This window comes from Octodon degus, unplaced genomic scaffold (assembly GCF_000260255.1).
Source record: "Octodon degus isolate 3935 unplaced genomic scaffold, OctDeg1.0 scaffold00245, whole genome shotgun sequence".
NCBI lineage: Eukaryota > Metazoa > Chordata > Mammalia > Rodentia > Octodontidae > Octodon > Octodon degus.
Window position 1 is genome coordinate 461701 of NW_004524821.1, and position 10939 is coordinate 472639.

At 52.3% G+C, this 10939-nt stretch overlaps 1 protein-coding gene across 1 annotated transcript; it reads left to right on the forward strand.

Moving 5' to 3' along the window:
- Positions 1–184: 184 nt before the first annotated feature.
- Cldn19 (claudin 19) lies at positions 185–4609 on the forward strand. The gene is made up of 5 exons (XM_004645939.3): positions 185–588; positions 1765–1929; positions 2021–2105; positions 3590–3742; positions 4472–4609. The coding sequence occupies exons 1-5, from the start codon at positions 366–368 to the stop codon at positions 4518–4520; spliced, it is 675 nt and encodes a 224-aa protein (XP_004645996.1). The 5' UTR covers positions 185–365; the 3' UTR covers positions 4521–4609.
- The last annotated feature ends 6330 nt before the right edge of the window (positions 4610–10939 follow it).

Here is a 10939-nt window from a genome sequence, read left to right on the forward strand (position 1 = left end):
CAAGTTCCAAAGGATGGGAAGACCTGGAGTAGGCAGGATCACTCTTCCCAGCCCCTCCCTTCTCTCCCCTGGGACCCACCTGGTCCCTAAGTCCTGCCCCTGTCTCCAGGGGGCTGGGCATGAGCTTTGCTGGGTACCCTGGTCTGGCTCAGGCGACTGCTGTGGGCGGGCCTTTGGCCTCTCCTCCTGCATTCTGTAGCTCAGAGCCACTGCCTTTGCTGCTGCAGCTGCTGCTGTCCCCTCTCCTCCTCTGCTTCTGACCACTCAGTGCCCCGGCTGTTCTCTGTCCTGGTCATGACCACAGCGACCCCCAGGACCCTGGCCTAGCTCTGAGCCTTGGGGCCCTTGGTCCCCCCTCTTGGGCCATGGCCAACTCAGGTCTCCAGCTGTTGGGCTACTTCCTGGCCCTGGGTGGCTGGGTGGGTATCATTGCCAGCACAGCCCTGCCACAGTGGAAGCAGTCCTCCTATGCAGGCGACGCCATCATCACTGCTGTGGGTCTCTACGAAGGACTCTGGATGTCCTGCGCCTCTCAGAGCACTGGGCAGGTGCAGTGCAAGCTCTATGACTCTCTGCTTGCCCTGGACGGTAGGCCTCGGGCTGGCAGGCTGGGAGGTGGGAATGGGGTGGGCTGGGGGGTCTACAGCAAGCTTTCCTATAGTCTGCTGTCAGTACTGGGCCCCACACTCCAATTCCCTGCATGATCCCCACTACTGATCTCACATGCCTGGGTACTTTGGGAACCTGGGGCCTCCGGGTAGGGTCTGGCAGCTTTGGGTCCACTGAAATCTTGTGAGATAGCAGCCCTTTCGTGTTCTGAGGTTCTCCTCTGTAATGTGGATTACTAACACCTTATTCCAAAGAGAAGAGCACACCAAAGACTGAAACCCTCCCAGCCACTTCTCCCCACTTTCTGTATGCAGACATGCTGTGTACACACAACTACTGCCCAATCTCCACCCAGGCAAGTGTGCTCATGCACACACAGAAGCACTGAACACGCACACAACCACACACCCATGCACACACAAATGCACACGAGTTTTGGCCCATGCCCCATTCCTCCTGGGGTGTGGAATTGAGACTCAGACTGACCCATAAACAGGCACCTGCGCTCTGACCTTTAGCAGGGCTGCACGGCCACACTGTGCCAGGGTCCCACAGGAAACTGGGCAGGGCTGCCCTCAACCAGCCCGCCACATGGTCCATCCCAGTCACAGGCTTCTCCAGGGGCCACAATCTCCTGAGCTGGCTTGGGGCCCGGGACTGACCTACACACCCTTGCCAGGAGCTGGGCAGCTTCTGGCACTATGGTGATTAACAGGGCAGAAAGAAGGGAGCGGAGCAGAGGGGCTGATGCAGGGTGGGGGGTGCTACCTGGGGCTGGGCTGGGCTGAAGTGGGCCTCAGACACTCTCAGCTTTTCCTTCTGTTGAACCTGATCAGTCCAGTTAGAGCTGCTTGAGAGTACCCAGGCCCAAGAAAAAGCAGCAAAAAAGCCAATTCAAATTATCCCATCACCAAAGTACCATTGGACCCTGCCAGAGGGAGTGAAAATGAGGGCCAGTGGTGAAGGGGACCCAGCCCCACAGCCTGCCTTACACCCCACAGTCTCCTTTCACAGGCAGGTGGTTCAGCCTCAACCAACTCCTGCGCAGGCCCCTCCAACAAGGCTCCTCCCAACACAGGTGGGACCCACACAGCCTAACCCTGATGTCCCCTCCCCTCCCCAGCCCTGCTCAGTGCAGCCCTGGCCCTGCCCTAGGTCACATCCAGTCGGCACGAGCCCTGATGGTGGTGGCCGTGCTCCTGGGCTTCGTGGGCATGGTCCTCAGTGTCGTGGGCATGAAGTGCACACGGGTTGGAGACAGCAACCCTATCGCCAAGGGCCGTGTGGCCATCTCCGGGGGTGCCCTCTTCCTCCTGGCAGGTGAGTGGCCCTTCTACCCACTTGGCTCATGACAGGGTGGCTGCTCGGGGGGGCCTGGGAGCCCCCGAGCATTGCTCTGCTTTGTTCTCAGGCCTCTGCACTTTGACTGCTGTCTCATGGTACGCCACCCTGGTGACCCAGGAGTTCTTCAACCCAAGCACACCTGTCAATGCCAGGTGAGTGCCAGGGTTGGCTCCTGCTCCACCTATTCTGGGGCCACTTCACTGTGTCCAGCAGTCACTTGGAAGAGAAAATGGGGAATGGAACGCAGCTGCTATCTGAGAAACTCTGGAGCAGGGAGCCCGGGTAGGTGTAGCTGGGCCCCCAAGGGGGGCCAGAAGCCAGGGTGGTGTGGGGGTGATGGGGGACAGCAGGGACCTCCTAGGAGCCAAGACCCTGGCTCTGAGCTCTTTCTAATCCCAGCACTGCCGATCCTAGTAAAATATTGAAAAAGTTACTTAATCTTTTCATGCCTGGCTTCTTCCTCCATAAGATGGAGCCAGAGCCTGATCCCCAGCTCTCACTGGTTGTGAGAGTCCACCAGACAATGCAGGTAGGGGTTAGCACAGTGCCTGGGCATGGGGGATTGCTCAGGACACCTGAGCTGATCTTATTTCTCCTGAAGGCAGCAGGTGAGGTGGCTTCTTACGGAGGAAGCAATTTTATGGGGCCAGAGAGATGAGACTGGAGAAAAAGCGGCAGATGGAGCCAGGCTGGTGGCCTTCCAGGGGCTGCTCTTCATCCTGGGGTGGAAGAAGGGCTATCCTTCTTCCGTGGTGTGCGGAATAGGGGAAGGAGGCAGAACCCATAGGGTGGCAATGGCAAAGGCTCAAGGCCAGGAAGGTAGCCCTGGAAAGCAGATTTGCAGACATCTGGGCACTAGAATGGTCAGCATTTACAGGATAAGGGGCATCAGGGCTGAGCCAGGGGCTCTCAGAAAATCTGGGCCACCCTGATTCATCCAAGTTGAACCAGGAGTGAAAAAGGAACATCTGAGATATTCTAACAGACCCAGGGTGGAGGGCAGGGAAGAAAAGAAGCCCAGTTTGTGAACAAGTGTCCCTGCAGTTGGTGGAAGGGGGAGGAAAAGCAGGAGGCTTCAGGAGGGCGTCTGTTCTCTGGCAGGCAGCTACAGCAACACAGACCTGCCAAACAAGGTTGAGCTCAAGGGGCCAAGGAGAGATTCGGCCCTTTGTCCTTTTCACTGCCCCAAGGCTGCCTGGATCGGGGGGATCCCAGCCCCTGTCTGCGTTCCAGAAGGGGCACCCTGTGCTTAGGCACAGAGGCTGGAGACAGCCCAGGCAAGCCAGCAGCCTGCACAGAGAGCCCAGGACACGGAGGGGAGCAGCCAGGCCTTTCCTGAGGACAGCGGAAAGCAACCTGACTGCCTGGTCAGACCTTGGTGGCCTCTCAAGCCCCCTCCACTGGCCAAAAGTGGAAATGAGAGCAGGGGCTGGAGAGTAGCCCTCCAGCCTGTAGGCCACCCTGGGCCTAGGAGGAAGAATGAACATCCCCCAGTTTATCTGGGGAGGTGGGGGCCTTGAGCACCATGCTCTGCAGCCCCTGCAGCCCGCATTCCCTCTGGCAGGCCCCTGAGAGGAACTATGAGGCGGGCTGGGTTTGCAGCCACACTTGAAGCTGCCCGTCCTCTACTCTGCAGGTTTGAATTTGGCCCAGCTCTGTTTGTGGGCTGGGCCTCAGCTGGCCTGGCCATGCTGGGGGGCTCCTTCCTCTGCTGCACGTGCCCGGAGCCCGAGAGAACCAACAGCAGCCCGCAGCCCTACCGCCCAGGACCCTCCACTGCTGCCCGAGAGTACGTCTGAGCCCTACCAGCCCCAAATGGCCCTCTTGCCCAGCAGCCCCTCACCCAGCACTCCGGCCAGTCCGACAGCATTCTGAGCAGGGCACAGGATGTCCCCAAGTCCCAGTGGGGACTCTGAGAACTTGGTCCTCAACACAGATACTCACTCTGCCACCGGAGACCCAGAGACTCGGACATCCGAGGCAGGGCCCTTTTCCCTCTGGTACACAGCACAGGCGCTGCTGCACTGCCACAGCCTCGGGCAGGCCCTCAGGCGCCAGCCTAGGGGGTGGCCCTTTCCCCCACCTGCTTATTTTCCATGTTTACCATGTGCTGGGCCCTCAGGATCCTCCTGTGACCAAGATGGATGTTAGCAGCCAATACCTGGGGTGGGTGGTACCTTTCACCCACTTGCACTCCTCTGCAGTACCCAGATAAGTGACATCCCGTGTTACATGCTGGCACCCTGGGGTTCCGAGAAGCCAGAAGGCTCAGCCCCACTTTCTTCTGAGTGCTGATCTTGGGCTCATCGAGTTCCTGACACTGCTTGGAAACCCACACACATAGCTAGACCAAATGGTGCCCCCCTCACCCCTGGTACTAGGCTCCACATGGGGCTGCTGTGAGGCCCAGGGCCCCGTGGTATAGGCCAGGCCCTGCGTCTGGGCCTGAACCACACAGCCCCTGCCTTCTCTGCTACAGCTCACCCCACTAACCAGCTCTCTCTCTTTTGACTTTCAGACCTGTTGTTAAATTGCCTGTCTCCACCAAGGGCCCCCTGGGTGTGTAATGTCCAAATTCCCAGCCAGGTTCTGTCCCCCTGCCACACCTACTCTGTGTGCTTAGTAAGTTTTGGAAAGAGAACTGAACGCTCAGCCCAAGTGTGGTGTCATTTGCTTCGCTCCTGCCATGGCTAGTTGGGGACCTGGTATGAGAGGTTAGAGCTGACCTCTGGGGGCTCTGGTAATGGGTTTCACAGCACAAACAGGAAAGAACTCAGGGTCTTAGCCTTTGGCTCAGCACCAGGGAGATCCCACCCTGCACTCTCCTGGCCCAACACTGGAAGCAAATCCCTGGGGTCAGAGAGCCCCTGGTGTGGAGAAAAGCTCACAGGTGAGAAGCCCTACCTCTGGGAGCACACCTAAGGGAAGTGACAGTCCCTGTGAGGCTCTCTGGCTGGGGCTGGGTCAGAGCCGAGTGGGGGGACTTTGGTTTTTTTTTATTTTTTAACTCGGGCCCTTGTACTTGCCAGGGAAGTGCTTATTCTACTGGACCATCTCCCTGGTCCCCCAGCGGGGGGACTTTGTGTAAGAGCTCCCTCCTTCGGAAGGCCACTGGGACTGTCCTGGTGAGGGATGAAGCCCCCTGCTTGGCTCCACCCCAGTGTTGCCGTGGAGACTGTGGTTGGCGCTCCATTTGCAGCCAGGGAACCACCAGTGTCTTGAAGCCCAGACTGGCCCCTGGTGGTGTTCTCCAGAATGAGTAGCCCCCGCCCCCATGCTCAGCCTCTGCCATGCAGACACCAGCCCTGGTCTCCAGGTCTCTCCCTGCCCTGCCCCTTCCTTCCTCATTCACACAACACCCTCGTGGAAAGAGGCATCTGTTACTGTCCCTCTTCCTCTGCCTCCCAAGTGCCTTATCTGGCTTTCTCCAGCTCCAGTACACAGTCAGATCTCAAGCCAGTTCACCAAATACACAGACACAGTCCAGCTCTTCCTTCAAGCTTGAGTCTTCCAGGTGAAATGACCAAAACCAAGTCAGAGATGACTGTCACACACTGCAGCTGAAGTCAGGGTGGAAGAAGGGAAGCAAGTGATGGGGCTGGCATGTGATTGCCCCAAGAATGGGGGGGGGGTGTGCCAGAGGGGAGGCACCTGGGCCTAAGTAGGCTGACTCTAGTCCTACAGTCCCGCTGCTCAAGTTATGAGAAATAGCAAAGCATCTCTGGGTGCCCCTACCCTCGGCATCCTAACATAATGGGTCTGGGCATCAGGGAGCTTCACATGGACACTCTGAGGGGTCCACGGAGTGGGAGCAAAGATCCTCCAGGAGGGGGAGGAAAGGCGAGGCTGGAGGGGAAGCACCATCTCCCTCCTGCTTTTCCGGAGATCAGGCCATTGGAGGAGCCGCCCACATCCTTCCGATCAGTGTGCCTTTGTGCTGACACGATTTTGAGTCTGGATCCTGTCACACAGCCACTAGGGCCTAACACAGAATGTGGAACCTGGAAACTCAGCTCCTGCTATACGGTACCAGCTGAGCGGGACTAGAATTGTCCCCACAAATAGCCAGCTGTTTAGCAGTCTTCACTGTTTGTGTCATCTCTGGAGGTTCAGGGGCTCCAGAGCCATGGGACTGGGCAAGTGGACGTCAAGAGGGAGTCTACTGTGGCCATGCCACCCTGTACATGCCCCATCTTGGTTTGATTGCAGAAGACAAAGTGCTGGCTACTTCTGCTGAGTTTCAGAGACAGGCTGTGAAAAAGACAAGCCCCATGGCAGCAGGGGACCTGACAGCAGAGAGAGAGCAGGCCTCGGTCTATTCCTTCATTAAAGGAAGCTTGTTTACACCTGAGGTCAGGAATGGGTGAATGAGGATGGGGTGGGGGTGGGGTGGGAGAGAGAGATAGACAGACAGACAGACAGCCAGAGCCAGAACCACAGTGGCTGTTGCATTACACAACCCAATAATCCTCTGGTCAGAAATGCTGAGAGAGAGAGAGAGAGAGAGAGAGAGAGAGAGAGAGAGAGAGAGAGAGACTGGGCATGGTGGCACATGCCTATAATCCCAGCGCTTGGGAGGCTGAAAACAGAAGGATCACTATGAGTCTGAACTGTGTAGTGATACCCTGTAGACCCTGCGTTAAATACATAAAAAAGAAAAAAAAAAAATGCCTGACATCCTTTCAGTGGGAAGGAAATGTCTGGGAGAAACTAGAGGAGTCTGAAGCTAAAAGAGTTTGGGGATCCTGAAGCCACAGGCCTCCCTGGAGTAACCCCATTCAAATGTTTATGTCATGGTCACCTGGACTGCCAGAGCCAGGGCCCATTCTCCAGGCTCAGGCCAGCCTGTTGTTTACTGTCCCAGCCCCAAGGCTAAGAGACTGGGCAGAGCCCCACTGAGGTGATTCTAAAGAACATGATTCTAAAGTTTTTGCCATTCTTTATTAATAAACAATCCCTCAAAATAAAATTGTTATGGGATAAAATACAATTTAGGCTAGGCATGGTGGCGCACATCTGGAATCCCAACACTCAGGAGGCAGAGGCAGGAGGATCTCCCTGAGCTTGAGGCCAGCCTGGACTACAAAGGCTAGCCTGAGTGGCATAGCTAGACCCTATCTCAAAAATGCCAAAACCAAACAATTTTAGGAGGAATATATCTGTGTACTCAACCGCTAATGAAAGCCTCAAACCCTAGGGGAACTGACCAGGAGTCTCATATATTGCCTAGAGAGAGGCTTGAAAATGTGTACCTGAGAATACGGTGTATGACAGAGTAGATGTTTTCTTTTTTTTTTTTTTAATTTTTTAAAAAAAAATTTATTTGTGTGTGTGTGTGTGTGTGTGTGTGTGTGTGTGTGTGTGTGGCCAGCTCAACCTATCAGGGGGCAGGGCTGGCTGGCATGTGGTGCTGGGGGATTGAACTGCGGTCCCTGTGCTTTGCTAAGCTTGTTCTAAGTAGGTGCTTTAGACCACTGAGCCATCTCACCAGCCCAGATGATTTCTATGATGTTAATTGTGTGTCATATATTGTTAATATTGTGGGACTGTGGTTCTCAATTTTTGACCTTTGCCTGGTAAAAGTATACACTGACATGAGGCTGAATTTCCTTTCAAATACTCTAGGAACCAGGAGTTCATGGGCAGAGAAAGCTATAAAGTAAGAATGGTAAATGCTACTGCTAACGGGGGTCCACTCTACCCTTCTGGTTGTATGTTTGATAATGAAAGAAAAAATCTTAAAATAATTTTAAAAATACCTCCAAGGTTTTTCTGTTGTATGATTGAATACACGCCCAACCAGGAGAATAAGGACAAAGGCTAGAAACACTCGCTCTGCAGAGCCCAGTTCTCAGCTCTCAGCCCTCCGTCCAGACCTAGTGACTCCGGCAAGACCACCAGCTCATTCAGGCGTCCCTTGCCATTTGCAAAGCACTGGGGTAGGCTGGTGAGCACTCCGAGATGCTTCTTTTTAGCATGAGAGTTGCCATTGAGCTTATCAATTGTCTGTTAGGTTACTGACTGTGGTGCACTGAGTAATTTTGTTAGAGTTCACAGTTGATGAAATGCTACACTTAAACCTGATCCGGGTGAAAACTGAGGTGAAGTACAACACTCATATCCTATTTGGTTCCACTTATGAGAACATGCAAAGCAATTTCATTCTGGTTTCATCCTTCCTCGTGAAAACAGCTGAAAATTATGGGGTACAGCATCAAAAAGCCACCGTGGTACTATGAAAGTCCCAAGTCAAAGCCAAAGAAACCCTGGGTCGCATGCTCCTCCATCAGCCACTCAGTGCCCTGAGGACCCCACAACATCAAGGGGCCACTGACTGGCATGGCTGGAGACAGGGCACCTACAAGGGGACTGAACCAGCTGTTCACTGACAGAAGTAGGTTTCAAAAGTGACAAGAGGGAAAGCTAGAATAAATAAATCCAGGAGGGTGGGATTAGAACCGTGAGGTGAACTTGTTGTTTTTTAAAATATGGGAGGACATACCAAAATAGACACTGATATATGTGCTCATGTACGTGCTCACCTGAGACACACACACCCATGAGCTCTACTGCTAGGGAGTCTTAGTGACAAGGATGCCCCAGTACCAGTGGGCATGGCGAAGGTCCAGATTTTTTTTTTTTTTTTTTTTTTTTTGAGACAAGTTCTTGCTATGTAGTCCAGGCTGACCTCAAATTTTCAGTGATCCTCCTGTCTCAGCTTCCCAAATGCTGGGATTGCAGACATGTACCACCACACCCACCCATGTCTTGATTTCCGAGTATCATTCTCTAAGAAAAGGTACCAAGGCTCTACGGAGAAATGGCAGATTCTAAGGTGCTATGGTTTGGACTGAAATCCCGCAAAGACGCATGTGCTCCAGTGAGGCCTTTGTAAGTCAGCCAGATCCCGTGGCGCTAACCTCCTCAATGGACAGAGCCGCTGGTATGTCTAGAGCTGGGGAGTGGAGTGGTCAGGTGGTAGGAACTGGATGGGATGGAGAAGGCGGGTCCCTGGGAGCCTTGGAGAGCACGTCTTTCCTCGGCCTCTCCCTTGTTTCCTGCGCTTTCAGCCACTGAGGTGAGCAGCTCCTTGGCTGTACCCTCCACAAGAGATGCTTCTGCCTTCAAGCCAGCTGACCTTGGACCAAACCTCTAAAGTTACAAGCCAAAACAAGACCTCCGTTTTTTAAATTGTATATGGCAGGTATTTTGTTCCAACAAGAGAAAGCTAATACGGCCCTCAGACGTAAGGCTCAGGCTGGGAAAGCTCAAAACTTTCAGTATCTTGGTGCTCCAGAAAGTAAGAAATGGCTCAAGGATTAAAGGAGACATGCACAAAGGATACAAAGGCCAGATTAAATGTGTTCCCACTGGCTTTATCGGTGACCAATTGAGCATTAAAATAAACAGTGAAACCAGAGGAGGTGGCTCATGCCTGTAATCCTAGCACTCAGGAGGCTGAGGCAGGAGGACTGCTACAAATTCAAGGCCAGCCTCCGTTATGTGATGAATTGGAGGCCAGCTTGGAATACATGGCAAGACCCTGTCTTAAAAAGATCCCAACAAATAAATAAACAACAACAACAACAAAATGATATTTCAGGTGAGTAATGTTGGCAAGATAGTCAAAGGAATTGCCTGTTGCTTGCCTCCAACTATAAAAATGGAACATGGCAAAGTGTAAACAACGTATTCCAGTCGGAGCGGCTGAGAACACACACTGGCAGGCCATGGAGACAGCAGCGTCCTCGTGGAGTGCGTAGATGCTCTTTTTTTTGGCTGGTTCAGCCTGCCCTGAGGGCCTGGCTGGCATGCCGTGTGGTGCCAGGGATTGAACTGTGGTCCCCCGAGCCTGCCTAAGCTTGCCTACGCAGGGGCTTGAGACCTCTGAACCACCTTGGGCCCTGGACGCTCTTTTTCCCCTCTTCACTTGCAGTCTACTTGAGTCTTCACTAGTGAAGTGAGTTTCTTTATAACAACATGTACTGGGCCTTGTTTTATTTTATTTTTTATTTTTTAATTTTTTTTTAATCAAATTTTTTTTAAATTTCTTTCTTTATTTATTTTGTGTGTGTGTGGCCAGCTCAGCCCACCAGGGGGCAGGGCTGGCTGGCATGTGGTGCTGGGGGATTGAACCGTGGTCCCTGTGCTTTGCTTAGCTTAGCTTGTTCTAAGTAGGTGCTTTAGACCACTGAGCCATCTCACCAGCCCCATGGGCCTTGTTTTAAATCCATTCACCCGGTCATATCTGTTTAAAGTCTGCATCTTTTGACTACAGAATTAATATATTTATATTTATTATTGATGCACAATAAGCTATTCTTATAATTGTTAGTTGTCTTTTGTTTCTTTTCTTCTTACTCATCTTAGTTTGACAGTTTTCTGTGGTAATAAGGATGGAGCCCTTCCTCTGGCTCATCTGTGCATCTCTTCTATCATTTAATTTATATGTTCTTGTGTTTTCACGACGGTGGTTACTATCCTTTCACTTCCAGATGTAGGATTCCCTTAAGGGAGGCAATAAACTAGACAAGGACAGAATACAACAACAACAAAGAATTGGTTTTAAAAGAAGAGAAGGGACATAAAAATAATTAAGATGCACTATGTAGACATACCAACTCTCCACAATAAATGTAAGCATTATGTTCTATAAATGGATAGTAATAAAAATAAAAATTAAGAACAATTTAAAAATAAAAAACAAGAAGGTCTGGGGATATAAACTCAATGGCACAGCCCCTGCCTGGAAAATGCAAGGTCCTGAGTTTGATTCCCAGTACTAAAAAACAAGCAAGCACCAATAAGAAAAAAGGGGCCGGGGAGATGGCTCCGTAGGATAAGCGCTTGACTGGCAAATGCAAGGATCTGAGTTCAACCCCCGGTTCCGCCAAAAAAGAAAAAAGAAAAAAAAAAAAAAAAAAAAAAAAAAAAAAAAAAAAAAGAAAGAAAGTAGGGGCCGGGGAGATAGTTCAGTAGAATAAGC

Coding starts and splice junctions, on each gene's coding strand:
- Cldn19 (XM_004645939.3), top strand. CDS start 366: ATGGCCAACTCAGGTCTCCAGCTGTTGGGCTACTTCCTGGCCCTGGGT. Junction 1,930..2,020: donor TGCCCTCTTCCTCCTGGCAG/GTGAGTGGCCCT, acceptor CTTTGTTCTCAG/GCCTCTGCACTTTGACTGCT. Junction 2,106..3,589: donor AGCACACCTGTCAATGCCAG/GTGAGTGCCAGG, acceptor TCTACTCTGCAG/GTTTGAATTTGGCCCAGCTC.